Here is a 14,610-nt window from a genome sequence, read left to right as displayed (position 1 = left end):
AGGCAGGATATTTCTCATTGATTTGGTTATTTTTGTGAGTGCTAAAAATATTTTACTTTCTCTCAGAATAAAGGCCTTTTTATTGTTTCTTGTTTGTTTGTTCTTCCTTATTCATTCCTTTTTTGTTTTATATATAAGAGCAAGTGATTATTCTTCAGTGTATTTACTGACCCAGTGGTAGAGAGGTTCTTCAATAAAATGTTATCTTTCAATTGAGTAATATTACAATGACTACATTTTAAACTTGGCAGAGACAATCATGATTAATTATTATTGTTAGTATTTTAACAACCATATCCATATGCAGCTATGAGATAATCAATATGGATTAGCATATAGCTGCATTGAATATGTTATAACAGTTCATTGTAGTGCATACATGCTATCTGGGCCACACCTAGATAAGAAAACGGACATGTTCGTCTTCCACTTATTGTCGTTAAAATCTGCAATTTGTAAAATTCTTTATTTTCTTATGTATGTTCATTTACTTCATTTTTGGTTGTGTCATGTGTGTATGGTTTGGTCATGGATTTTCTTACAAAATTGCAGTTTATAGAATGTAGAGCCTTTTTTTGTATGTTTATGGTTACTGATTACCCTAGGGCCTACTCTAGAATTTAGAATAAATGAATTGCCTTGAACTAGATTTATTCTGTACCACACCATAGGTCAATTTTCTTCAAAATTTATCATATAATTACAAAATTTTCGTCTATTTTATACGCTAGCGGCTAAACATCGACGTTTACCTTCCGCATATATAAAAATGTAAGTCCCAAAACTCGTCCGTTAAGTATTCATTCTGTATTTATGCGTAAGGGATTCAAAACCAAAACTCTTCGATTCCGAATTCCTCAGATAAAACGGTTACAAAAGAGGCTGTGTCTGCATAATAGCCTTATTATCTCAGCTCATGTTGGTTCGGTGAGTCACAAGGCCGTGTGATGTAATCATGATGTCAAGTGTAGCCTGACCTTTTTATGCTTAAATATTTTTAACGAGTCTATAATATAGCCGTCTGGAGCGTGCATAATTTTGAAAACGGTCCTTCCGAGCGGAATATTGCGATATTGTAGTAATCAAAAAATTTGGTATATTTTTGTTCCTCTTTTACTACTGATTACGAGATAAAATACAATTAAAAAATTACAATAGTTTCGCATAGATTTTTGAGTTATCTGAAGCCCGTGAAAATTGTCTGATACATAAGGGCTTGACCCAGTCGAAAAAAATACTGGTTAAAGCGTGAATAATGTTCTCACTGAACTTTTATCCTTCCGGGAAAAAGGTAGATCGCGAAAATTAACAATATCAGCTGTAAAAAAAATCTTTATCCTTAAAAATCATGTGTTTGATGCACAGGTTTGATGCGTGTAAATGCTAGTACATACTACATTATAATCGGCGGAACAAGCGCGGCCACACTGCTATAAACACCTCCGCCCAAATCAACGGTAAATTCTATCTTCCGGTGCGTGTATGCGGCATCCAATTAGCGTAACATACGGCATACCTTTATTTATACATCTACATATACCTACTTAATATTATAAAGCTGGAGAGTTTGTTTGTTTGTTTATTTGAACGCTCTAATCTCAGGAACTACTGGTCCCATTTGAAAAATTCTTTCGGTGTTAGATAACCCATTTATCGAAGAAGGCTATAGGCTATACATAGGTATATCATCACACTGATACCAACAGGAGCGGGCTTAGCTAGTGTTCTATAGAACAAAAACAAATTACTTTTAATGAAATCCTGTAACTGGAAAGGTTTTGAATATTATAGTCTACATTTTCAACAATATTTTGTATGTAATGTTTTCGTGTCACGATATAACTAGCACGAAAACGTGACTTTAATGAAAAACTGATTTAATTGTGAAATAAATCTTTTGTACTATAAATAAACATTACATTTATGTACTAATTATGGAGGAAAATTATTGAAAATTTATTTTCTTTTCGTTTTGTTACAGATAAGTGAACGCATCCAATATGGAGCAGATCCCACCCCCTAAGGAGGTGAAGATCCTCGAAACAGCTGAGGATATTCAAGAGCGACGTGAACAGGTATAATTTTTTCCGTTATTACTAGGTATAATATAAAATTATGGCTAAAATCTCGTTGTTACGTAAAGCTAATTATTTAATTAATCATTAATTTTGGATTACCAAAAGATTTGACCTAAATTGATCCACAATAACGAGTTATTAATTGGTTAAAATATTAGTTTTATTATTTATTTGGAAAGATAAGTACGTCATTGTAAATAAATAGGTACTTATAGATATTTTTTACAAATAATAATAAATTTACAGGTGTTAAACCGATATGAAGACTTCAAGCAAGAGGCTCGCGCTAAGCGCGAAAAGCTGGAAGATTCCAGACGCTTCCAGTACTTCAAGCGCGACGCTGACGAGCTCGAGTCCTGGATCCAGGAGAAGCTGCAGGCGGCTAGTGATGAGAGCTACAAAGATCCTACCAACTTGCAGGTAAATATCATTTAGCTATTTGTTTTTAATGGCAATGATAAAGAAAAAAAACATTGCTTTACAGATAATATGAATGAATTTAATAATAAGAAAAATGAATTTTCATAAATATGATATAAAGAGATCCTGGACTCAAACCTAATTTGTACTACATTAAGATATCAATTTGATTTGAGTTATATCAGTAAATTTGGACATACGATTAGACGCGTAACAACAATAATTATGATTAGAATTTCTACTATATTGCAACTGACAAATTTATTCATTTGATCACAAATAGTGGTCAAGTAGCTTCACGAAATTTTAAATAAATTTCACATATACAAGTTAACAATATGTTTTCCACCATCAGGCCAAGATCCAAAAGCACCAAGCATTCGAGGCGGAAGTCGCAGCGCATTCCAATGCGATCGTAGTCCTGGACAACACGGGCAGCGAGATGATATCAGCCGGCCACTTCGCCTCGGAGACCATCCGCAAGAGATTGGATGAACTGCACCGTCTGTGGGAGCTGCTGCTGTCCAGGTTGGCGGAGAAGGGCATGAAGCTGCAGCAGGCACTCGTGCTGGTGCAGTTCTTGAGGCACTGCGATGAAGTCATGTTCTGGATACATGATAAGGTGAGGAATTGTGATTTTTAGTTGTTATGTGGAATATTTATGGTTTTCCTTAGTAGTAGTTTATTTGACAGGTTTTTTGTGTCCGTAATTTCAGCAAACTTTTTCAATTATAAGCGTTATTTGGAATTTTATCATTATAATATGCAGATTCTCTTTATGCTAATAAACAACAAGACTTCTCATTATAGGCTCTTTTAAATCTCACAAAAACGGGCATCTTTATGTCTTTGTAGAAACTGGCAGATAATGTTCTCCCTACAATTATTTCTTCAATATTTTTTTTTTTGTAAAGAGAGTATCTTATCTTTTTTTTTTGTAAGAGGTATTAATTTTGCATTAATACCTATTTGTCCACGCAGGAAACGTTCGTATGCGCGGACGAGTTCGGCTCCGATCTCGAACACGTCGAAGTGCTGCAGCGCAAGTTCGACGAGTTCCAGAAGGACATGGCGGCGCAGGAGTACCGCGTGACGGAGGTCAACCAGCTCGCCGAGAGGCTCGTGCTCGAGGGGCACCCGGAGCGGGAGACCATTGTGAAGAGGAAGGATGTAAGTTGTTATATAGTTTGAAATATTGATTGTTTTTGGATTAAGTAGATCTGGAAATGGATTGAAAACAACTGTTTTGAATTTTGTTATTTAATTTATTTTATTGGGATCGCTTACAGTTACTTTATACGTTTTACATAATTGTTATAGTATAAGTTTATGATAAGAACCTTTCCGTTGTTTCATGGTAAACAGAATTTTCAGACCACGTCATGGCTTTTATTCATTTCCACAACGAATTGTGAGCGTTTACCATAGAGCTATAAAATGAATTTCGCGATGTCGATATTTAATTATGACCACAACGCGTTGTGAGCCATTTTTTCGCTCAATAAGCGTTTTCGAATACATTCACATGTGTAAATTTATTTTATTAAACCCAATCCTAAATGTTTATTTGCCCTAGAATACAGTAGGTATATGTATAACCTACTTGCTCTATCAATTATTGTTCTAAACAATCCACAGGAGCTGAACGAAGCCTGGCAGCGTCTCCGCCAGATGGCACTCATGCGTCAAGAGCGACTCTTCGGTGCGCACGAGATTCAGCGTTTCAACCGGGACGCTGATGAGACAATCGCATGGATCTCAGAGAAGGATGTGGTGTTGGGATCTGATGATTATGGCAGGGACCTCGCTACTGTGCAGACTTTGCAGGTTGGTTGTTGTGTTGGTGTATATTAAAATAAATAAATAAAATCTTATTATTTATTTATTATTTAAATCACATTTCGTTTCCGAAAATTTTTTATGTAAAATGGAAACAAATGATAAATTATGAAGTTTCATAAAAAAAGACTATTATAATTAAACTGAAAGAATTGTTAGTAAAAATATAGTGTATATAATATAAATATTTATTTAAGAAATTTCATTGTTACTAGATGCTCTTATTTTAATAATAATTCGCGTAACAGCGTAAACACGAAGGCGTGGAGCGTGACTTGGCCGCTCTAGAAGACAAAGTGGCCACTCTCGATGGAGAAGCAGCAAGATTGGCCGGCATTCATGGAGACCATTCTACCGCTATTCACAGCAAACGGGATGAAATTACCAACGCCTGGCAGAGATTGGTTGAGAAGGCTAAGGTGAGCATTTGTAGTGACATGGCTATAATGACCACCAAAAACGCATTATATGGTTTCTTAGTCAACTAAAAAATCATAATTTTGACAAATAAATATATGTAATTGTTTTATTTTTATAACTAGCTTACCGCTCGCGGCTTCGCCCGCTTTGTCTAAAACCTAATAAATTATATACTAAAACCTTCCTCTTGAATCACTCTATCTATTAAAAAAAACCGCATCAAAATCCGTTGCGTAGTTTTAAAGATTTAAGCATACAAAGGGGCATACGGACAGAGAAAGCGACTTTGTTTTATACTATGTAGTGATTCCGTATAATGTGAAGCATTATGACTATTGAGTTTTAAACTTATTTCTTTCCGACCCTATATTTAAATTTCTGTAATCTATGACTTCTGTTCTTCAAGAATTTAGTCATCAATTTACTTAAATAGGTATGTACATAATATATCCTGTGAGCTGTGTCTATAGTATTTGACAAAACAACTTTTAATCTATTGTTTCGAAAATGTTTGCGTAAAAACTTAACTAATAATTAATTAACGCTACATCGTTTCCTCTCTGACTACCGCGATCTAATATCGTGGATGAAATCTTTAACAACACCATACCTATACCAACCAACTTTATTTTAACATTTTCTTCCGCAAACAATTTTTTAATATACCAATTTTTTTTTTAATATACTATTTTTTTTAACTTTTACCATCCCAGGAACGTCGTCTAGCGCTCGAGTCCTCATACGCACTACACCGCTTCCTAGCCGACTATCGCGACCTAGTGTCGTGGATGAGTGACATTCGCGCTCTGATCGCAGCTGATGATCTTGCCAAGGACGTGCCTGGTGCGGAAGCACTGTTGGAGAGACATCAGGAGCATAAGGTAGATATTTGTTGGTGGGTTTTTATTTGGGGAAACAAAAAAAATATAGATCCTGTCATAAATAATACAAGCTATTTGTTGGTTGATTTTTTTTATTTGGGGAAACAAATAAATTATAGAATTTTAATAAAAATACACTTACAACTATATTCAAAACTAAAAATTTAATGATACATGAAAAAAAAAAATGAAATAGAAGAAATGACTTAAGGCTTTGTCAGACAGGACGCGTACTTAGCGCGCGTCAGAGCGTTAAGTTGACGCCGCGATATGACGCTAAGATGTGTTCTACTACCATCGTAGAATACCGTCAAACAGAGCGCCGGCGCTAGCAGTACGCAACGCTCTGTCGCGGCGTTAGGACGCTTTAACGTCGGGTGTTGTATTTTTTTACAAATTTTATTTTAGCGTCGGAGTTAATAGGCGTAAAATAATAATAAAATACTGCATAATGACCGAAAATTTGATAGAATTGGTTAGAAAATATCCATGCTTATATAATACGAAGGATAGTTCATATAAACTATAAAGATATATCAATGAAGGCAAAATTGTGGGCACAAATCGGAGAAGAAATTAATGAAACTGGTAAGTAAAAAATTCTTCCGACTCCGGAGTTAATATCGCTGTACCTTGTTTTGTTCGTAAGTAATAATTATGTAAACAACATGCAGCTTTAATAATATCAATTGCTGTGTCCTAACGCGCGCTATAGCGTTCTGTTTGACGAAGCCTCGCGCGACGTTAAAACAGGACGCTGTAGCGCTACTACGCAGCGCTAAAATACGCGTCCTATCTGACAAAGCCTTTATACTCACAATAATCAAAAACTGTCCAAACCAAAACTCTGCCTATGTGAGTATAAGGCAGTTTTCTAATAAGTGATAGTGATACTTGATGACTTTGAACATAATGTCTCTGAAGTAAAGTGTTAATTTATATTTAATTTCAGTTTGAGAACTTTGCATATGCTTTTACATATAAAACAAACATTTTTGTACAATATTTTTTTTGATATCACTATAGTCGAGCCAATTTAATAGGCAACATTTGACGTCTATCAATTTTATCTTCGAAGAGAGGTAACCTGCTTAAAAACATCGATTAAAGTGAATTAATCGATACTGACTTGAAACATTTGTCAATCGAACTTGAAACACATTTATTAATTTATGATGATTTTTATTCACAAGTAATCAATGCATTCGATTCTTGATGTCAGATTTCGATTTTTAGAGTAACGTCTCTGGTATTTAAAAAGAAAAAAAGTTTATTGACACAAAATTGTAGCGACGTCAGTTCTTTAATTCAGAAATTGTTTATTATGTTTAGAATGGTTTATCAGTAATATGAAATCTTAAAATTACTTGTATCGGTCATCTATACTAATATTATAAAGAGGAAAAGTTTGTAAGTATGTATGTATGTATGTATGTATGGTTTTCACGCAAAAACTACTGGACCGATTTCAAAAATTCTTTCACCATTAGAAAGCTGCATCTTTACTGAGCAACATAGGCTATATTGCATTTTCAAAAAAAATAGAGATCCTTACCAAAAATGCAATAGTGTAACCCAAGGTGTAAAAAAATCCTCAATAAAACTTCTGTCATCGCGTGCGCTGCGGAATCTATTGAAGATAGAACAAAAAAATGTTCTACGGTATTATAGAATGGATCAATATCTACAAGAAAGTCCGCGATACCATATGTCCATCTTCAGTAGTTATGTTACTACAACAGCTTTTTTACGTTTTCAAAGTAAATAGAAGTGCCGACAGTATTCAAACCATGTTATCCATACACATATATTAATCCTTATCCCATTAAATGATGTTTTATTATAGACTGTTTCAATACCAGCAAAATACTTTTTAAATGAAAAGAATTGGATATTCCATTCCAAAGATATAACGAATTTTTAAAAGTGTCAATCTACAGAAAATAGTAGGTATACTGTTCGAGCAGGCCGTAGTGCGGGGGTCACGGAGGAATTCTACCAATATGCGTCTTGACGGAACACAGTGGGGTTTTGGTCGGTAGGAATCCGACATAACCCACGGCCCCTCCCCCGGAGGCCGTGGGTATCTATGAAAGATTTCCCCACTAAAACAAAAAAAAAAAAAAAAAAAACAAAGGCCGTAGTGCGGGACGGGGTAAAGGTGATTTTCATGTGATTAAAAATTAAACCTATAGTCCGACCTATAGTAGACTTTTCACTGTAACGATATCGCATCTATGCGGGTGAAACCGCAGGGCATTGCTAGTTATTATTATAAATATGTAATCGTATTTGAAAAAAGTTAAGCAAATGTGCAGTTCTAACAAAACGAAATATCATGTTATTCTATGTCGTCGTTACTAGGTTACATTGTTGAATTTTGTTGAACTGTCAAATGTTGCCTATTAAAATGGCTCTACTATAAATTCATATAATCTCGAAAAACAATGTCATCTCATAAAAAAACAAAATGTCACCAGGGCGAGATGGATGCGCGCGAGGACGTCATGGCAGCATGCATATCAAGCGGTGAAGCGCTTGTAGCCGGTGGACACCGTGGAGCCAGCGAAGTGCAGTCAGCGCTGGACGCGCTGCGCAAGGAGGCTGCAGCGCTGAACGCGCTGTGGGAGCAGAGGAGGATACTGTACTTGCAGTGTATGGATTTGCAGCTGTTCTATAGGGATACTGAACAGGCGGACGCGTGGATGCATAAACAGGAGGTGCGTAGGATATAATAATGCTATAATAAGTATTGCTTATACATGCTTATTATCTTTATTGACATTTGTGTAATAAAAAACTAAATAAAGAATTTGCTATAAATTGTATAACTTTAAACAGACCAGCCCCCCTATGCAAGTGGCTTTCTGTTAGCGTAGCGTTCAATAGAATAGACTACGAATGTATGAGATTGACGTAAGCTGTAGATACGACGTATCACAGCCACTTGCATAGGGGGGCAGAACAGAATGTACGAACAGAAAAGCTTTGATCATCAGAACTAAATTAAAAAAACGTAATCATCAATTCTCGTCTATTATGTGGATATGTGGTTAAAAATACAATTTACTTTGCTGATACTTAGTTTAAAATTTCCATAGTCATATCATAACGTTAGTAGCACAATTTTAAGATTATTAGTATCATGTTTCTACATCTGTTTTAAATCCATTTATTTGCAGGCATTCCTTGCCAACGAAGACGTCGGTGACTCGCTCGACTCTGTGGAAGCTCTGCTCAAGAAGCATGAAGACTTTGAGAAATCTCTTGCTGCTCAAGAAGAGAAGATCAAAGCGTTAGATGAGTTCGCTACCAAGCTCATTGAGGGACAGCATTATGCTGCTGACGATGTTGCCCAGCGGAGAGAGATGGTAAGTTAAATATCGAACATTTCCTGTTGTATAAATTATTGATTTGAATTAAAAAAAAAAGAAATGGTTTTTTAAAATCTTGCTTACCTCTTGTAATACTAACATTAATAATTATTTGTAACTAAAAATAACAATATTATTTATTTCTAACATCAATGAAGTAATTTCCCCTTATCTTACCATAGTATTTTTACCTTTACCATTTGGCAAATTTAAAATGATGCAATTATGTTCATTGATTGATTTTCAAGGTATCAAAAATGTAATATACAGTACCATATTTACAAAATAATAAATGAGTATAAGTACTTCAAAATATGTCACAATTTCTACACAGTTGTTGGAACGCCGCGCCGCTCTTCTAGAGAAATCTAACCAACGCCGTGCTCTCTTGGAAGACGCTTACAAGTACCAGCAGTTTGAGAGGGACTGTGATGAGACTAAGGGTAATTATCAATGATGATATTTTGTATTTTATAAGTTAGTTTGTGATTATTCTATTGTTTTAAAATCTTAACAAATCCGAGTAAAATTTAATTGTTCAAGGCAATTCTACAATTTGATACAATAGCAAAGGATTTGATATTTCTGTAATAAGTCTTCTTCTTCTTCTTCTTCTTTTTAGCATAATACGTCTGTAGTTTAGTTGCGATCGAGTCATTTACAAAATAAAAAATTGCAGCTGTAAGCTGGAAAATATATCTGCATTTTGTCAATGATCCTGTTTTTAATAAACATTTTGAAGACATCCATCATTTCAACTAACTAAACTAACCTCTTATCTCCAGGCTGGATCAACGAGAAGCTAAAGTTCGCGACGGACGATTCGTACCTCGACCCCACCAACCTGAACGGCAAGGTGCAGAAACATCAGAACTTTGAGCAAGAACTGCTGGCCAATAAGCCGCGTGTGGACGAAATAACTGTTACGGGACATAAGCTTTTGGAGCAGGAGCATTTTGCTAAACGTAAGTCTTGTGTCTGTTTTTAGATGTAATTATAAGTGTTTGTGAAAATTCATATTGTCATAATATTCATTAAAAAAATTTTTTTTTTCTATTTTTTTTCATTTCTGAACTTGATATGTTGATTTTGGCACTTTACTAAAATTTGTATCATATGTAGAGTCAGTTTTAATCAATACTTACTTTTAATTTTCGCAATTTGTAGTATGTATCTTTATTATTTACTCAATGTCTACTGGTAGATGTAGTTCAAGTTAGCGAACTAATAACTGCCAACAAATCATAACGAACATAACAGTACTAATCTTTTTTTTTTAATAGTGGGGAAATATTCCAAATATAACCACGGCCCCCGGGGAAGGAGCCGTGGGTTATATCGGATTCTTACCGACTAAAACCCCACTGTGTTCCGTCGAGCCGCTTTAATGATGGGGCCGCGGGTATTTGTTAGGATTCTTCCGCGACCAACCTAACCTAATCTTTACCCCTCAGCACAAATCTCATCCCGCGTGGAAGAACTGGGCTCATCCTGGGAGAAGCTGGTGCAAGCATCCGACCTGAAGGGCTCCAAGTTGCAGGAAGCGGCCGCTCAGCAGCAGTACAATAGAGCTGCTGAGGATATCGAGCTGTGGCTGTCCGAGGTGGAGGGGCAGCTGCTCAGCGAGGACTATGGCAAGGTATGGTGTAGATGTGTTATGGCTGGCGTCCACTAGGCGGATCGGGCCGGGCCGCATCGCAACGCAAAAATACGCCGGCCTATGTTTTGTATGAAACATCGTCCATTAGCGACGGATCGGGCCGGGGCGGGCCGCAACGCATTGGCGGATATCGCTTCGCAGGCGGATTTCTGCCGGCGATGCGCTGCGGCCCGGCCCGCCCCGACCCGTCTAGTGGACGCAGGCAGGCGGATGTGAGCGGCGAGCGTCTGTTAGATAAAATCCGCCTAGGCGGTCCGCCGCGCCCCGTACAGGTGGACGCAGGAGCAAACAGCGCGTCCGTTAGAGACGGCCCGTTGCGATGCGGCCCGGCCCGATCCGCCTCTAATGGACGCCTAGCATTATGGGGACTCTTCACAATGGGCAGCTTTCGACGATCGAATTGATCGAAATATCGACGATCATTTGTTGGGCCAACGCTGCCTATTATAAACAGGACCTATAATATTCTATGTAGTGCAGCTGGTCACAAGAAAGAAGTTGTTATTGCTGAAATTTTAAGTTTTTGTAATTTGTGTTAATAATTAATTCTTTATCTTAGCCTAAATGCATCTAGTCTTTTGATTAAAAAAAACTGCAATTATAATTTAGTTTTGCCATAATAATTAATTTGTCCCTATATTTTTCATTCCTATGCAAATAATGATAACGATAAGTAAAAAATAACTTGTTAACCAAATTAAAAACTTTGAAAAAAGAAAATTTCTAAATACAGATCAATGAAATATCTAAATATAGAGAAATCTCTCATCATAGAAACCGATGGATAACAAAGCTATTGATAATTGAAATTAATTTGTGCTTTTTACACTAATATTTTTAATTTATTCCTTCTATACAGGACCTAACCAGCGTGCAAAACTTACAAAAGAAGCATGCCCTACTCGAGGCGGACGTGAGCTCGCACGCCGAGCGTGTGGAAGCGTTGCGCAGTCAAGCGGAGACGTTCATCGAGAAAGGGCACTTCGACGCTAAGAACATTCGGAATAAAATTGTGAGTGTGGGGCATTTTTGTATGAATCTTAATATATATAAATCTCGTCACAATGTTTGTCCTCAATGGACTCCTAAACCACTTAACCGATTATAATTAAATTCGCACACCATGTGCAGTTCGATCCAACTTGAGAGATAGGATAGTTTAAACATGTAGGTACCACGGGCGAAGCCAGGGCGGACCGCTACTAGTAATAGGTGTAGAGGATTGTCAGTAGTCATTTTGGTTCAAATCTAGCAGGTTTGCGAAAAAAATATTGAAAACATACATAGCAAATATTGTTTGGAAATTTATTTACAAATAGTAACTTACTAATTCAATAAGGATAATGTATAAAAATTAATTGCTCAAGTAGATTTTATTAAAAACAAAGTACATATTTTGCTGATACAATTGAAGCAAAGTCAGAGTTTCAATTTTGACATAATATGCGACTTTATTTGTCGTTTTTTGTAAACGATTTACCAATCTGTTATATTTGTAAAAATACTCATGCTCGTTTTTTCTCAATATCAATATTTAAATAAATTTTGTTTTGTAAAAATAAAATTATACAACATAATGTCTATTTGTGATACAGGAAGCGTTAGTAGCCCGCTACGCCGCTCTGGAGAAACCCATGGCGGTTCGCAAGCGTCGTCTCCTGGACTCACTTCAAGCGCAACAGCTTTTCCGTGATCTGGACGATGAAGCCGCTTGGATCAGGGAGAAGGAGCCGATCATTGCGTCTACTAATAGAGGTAGATTTCATTTTTTTATATGGTAGACTTGATAAAAAAATTTCTTTGTGTCTTTCTTCTTCTTTATACTTTTCATAACTGTATTTTACTGAAGTAATGACTTTCTCTGATAATATTTTTGTTGTAATTTCTATCAAACTTATACTCTAAACCAATTTGAAAGAATTGTAAACATAGAAAGAATTGAACCTTTACCATTTTCTTTATTCTTGTACCATGTATTATAAACATGTGCCATTATAACATAAATAACACACCAAACAATACATTTAAATACCCCTTCCTTTACACAGGTCGCGATCTAATCGGCGTACAGAACTTGATGAAGAAGCATCAAGCCGTGATGGGCGAGATGGGCCAGCACGAAGCCCGCGTGGAAGCTGTCCGAGCTGCTGGTCAAGCGCTCATTGATGCACAGCACTTTGCAGCGGAAGACATTAGTGCTAGACTGCAGCAGCTGCAGAGGACCTGGTCGCAGCTGCACGAGAAGGCTCTCCAGGTAATTTAACATGTTTAATTGAAAGAAAAACATTTTTTCTTGTACATTGTAGATTTAATCAACTAACATTTAAAATTTTAGGGCATATTTACACGATTTTAGATTTTTCATTACAGTCTTTTTAGCTCAATGTTTAGCCTGTAAACCTTTAAATGGGATATTTTGGATTTAGGCACAGGAAATTTACAATAATAATAGATTTATCATTTAAATAATTATTATTGAACTGAATGTGTAACTGAACAACTAAAGCCAATACTCTTTCGCAGCGCAAACAAGACCTCGAAGACTCTCTCCAAGCGCAGCAATACTTTGCCGATGCGAACGAAGCCGAATCCTGGATACGCGAAAAGGAGCCAATGGCGAATACACAAGACTACGGCAAAGATGAGGATTCTTCTGAAGCCCTACTGAAGAAACATGAAGCGCTTTTGTCTGATTTGGAAGCGTTTGGAAATACCATTAAAGCGCTGAGGGAACAAGCTGATTCGTGTAGGGTGAGTTTGGCTTATTTATATCTCTTACTTTCACTGAAAATGAAGAACTACTTTGGTTTGTTATTGTAGATTTTTTTAGGTGGTTTCAAGGTTTTCAAAAACATCCCTTCATTTTCTACTATTCCGTCTTCAACTTGTTTATAAATTTATTATTTGTGAGCATTTTGAAATAAGAAGTTCTGATGTATACATTTTTGCGCAGTTGACTAGTCAGTCGTGATTGCGAATAATCTTAAAAATTGGTCACATTTTGAGTAAATTAATTTAATATTCAAAAATACAAATCTTCCCTTTCAATAAACGTGTAATAACACTATAATAATGTTCCTTAGCAACAAGAATCGCCCGTGGTCGACGTATCGGGCAAGGAGTGTGTGGTAGCGCTGTACGACTACGCAGAGAAGTCACCCAGAGAGGTGTCCATGAAGCGCGGTGATGTGCTCACACTGCTCAACTCTAATAATAAGGTATGTATAATTAATTAATTGACTGATTTATTTAGAAATTCTACTAATAAATTGGTAAATGTTAAAAATATGTAATGACGATTCGAAAGTGCTTCTAAAAGAAGTCTAATTGAATAAGTAAATGTTTGAGATTGTAATTGTTTGAGATTGTGTTAATTTGTAAGAATATATGAATGTATGTTTCCCTGTGACCACGCTCACTGTAAAGTGTTCTAAACATCGCGTTAAATAAAATATAAAGAAATAATAGGGTTTAAAATATGAATACAGTGACGAAAATGTTGAAGATATGTTGAGAAAATGTTGTTGAAGATAGGAGATATACTATTCAGTTTTATTTTTAAGTAATTTTATTAATGAAATTGCTTGCAAATAAATATAATTTGAATTTGAATTTTGAAAATAAATATATAACTAGTGACATGTTACTACAATATGGTCTAAAAGTGTTGTAGAGATTCGCTACAATAATTTTGGATATAGTTAAAGATGTAGTGTAATATCCATTAAAAATTATTTCCTGATTACAAACAGGTACTTAAATTCATGCTCTCAGTAATCCTACTTACCAAAGAGATAATTATTAAATCATGTTCAAATATTTATAACTAGGTATTAAGAACTTCCTCGTGTTATCTGATAGTATAAAACAATAAAATTAGTGCTGATATAGCATTCGGGAAGCGTGCACGCGTTGCGTCATTTTATAAAACGTAGTGA

At 35.9% G+C, this 14,610-nt stretch overlaps 1 protein-coding gene across 1 annotated transcript in view; it reads left to right on the top strand.

Moving 5' to 3' along the window:
• alpha-Spec (alpha spectrin) overlaps nt 1-14,610 on the top strand; it is a 39,960-nt gene that overhangs the window by 1,658 nt on the left and 23,692 nt on the right. The window contains exons 2-18 of the mRNA XM_089712444.1: nt 1,982-2,075; nt 2,325-2,498; nt 2,854-3,120; nt 3,480-3,668; nt 4,137-4,325; nt 4,586-4,756; nt 5,471-5,638; nt 8,119-8,358; nt 8,821-9,009; nt 9,347-9,455; nt 9,798-9,977; nt 10,467-10,651; nt 11,532-11,684; nt 12,268-12,427; nt 12,721-12,926; nt 13,196-13,423; nt 13,756-13,890. Of these exons, the coding sequence (XP_089568570.1) occupies nt 2,001-2,075; nt 2,325-2,498; nt 2,854-3,120; nt 3,480-3,668; nt 4,137-4,325; nt 4,586-4,756; nt 5,471-5,638; nt 8,119-8,358; nt 8,821-9,009; nt 9,347-9,455; nt 9,798-9,977; nt 10,467-10,651; nt 11,532-11,684; nt 12,268-12,427; nt 12,721-12,926; nt 13,196-13,423; nt 13,756-13,890 (3,018 nt within the window). The 5' untranslated portion in view covers nt 1,982-2,000. The remainder of the gene's footprint in view (nt 1-1,981; nt 2,076-2,324; nt 2,499-2,853; nt 3,121-3,479; nt 3,669-4,136; nt 4,326-4,585; nt 4,757-5,470; nt 5,639-8,118; nt 8,359-8,820; nt 9,010-9,346; nt 9,456-9,797; nt 9,978-10,466; nt 10,652-11,531; nt 11,685-12,267; nt 12,428-12,720; nt 12,927-13,195; nt 13,424-13,755; nt 13,891-14,610) is intronic.

This window comes from Colias philodice, chromosome 3 (assembly GCF_061535455.1).
Source record: "Colias philodice isolate Cphi_HAF_F1 chromosome 3, ilColPhil1 Martin Lab GWU primary, whole genome shotgun sequence".
Lineage (NCBI taxonomy): Eukaryota > Metazoa > Arthropoda > Insecta > Lepidoptera > Pieridae > Colias > Colias philodice.
Note: the sequence above shows the minus strand (reverse complement) of the source record. Positions and strands in the feature narration are given on the sequence as shown.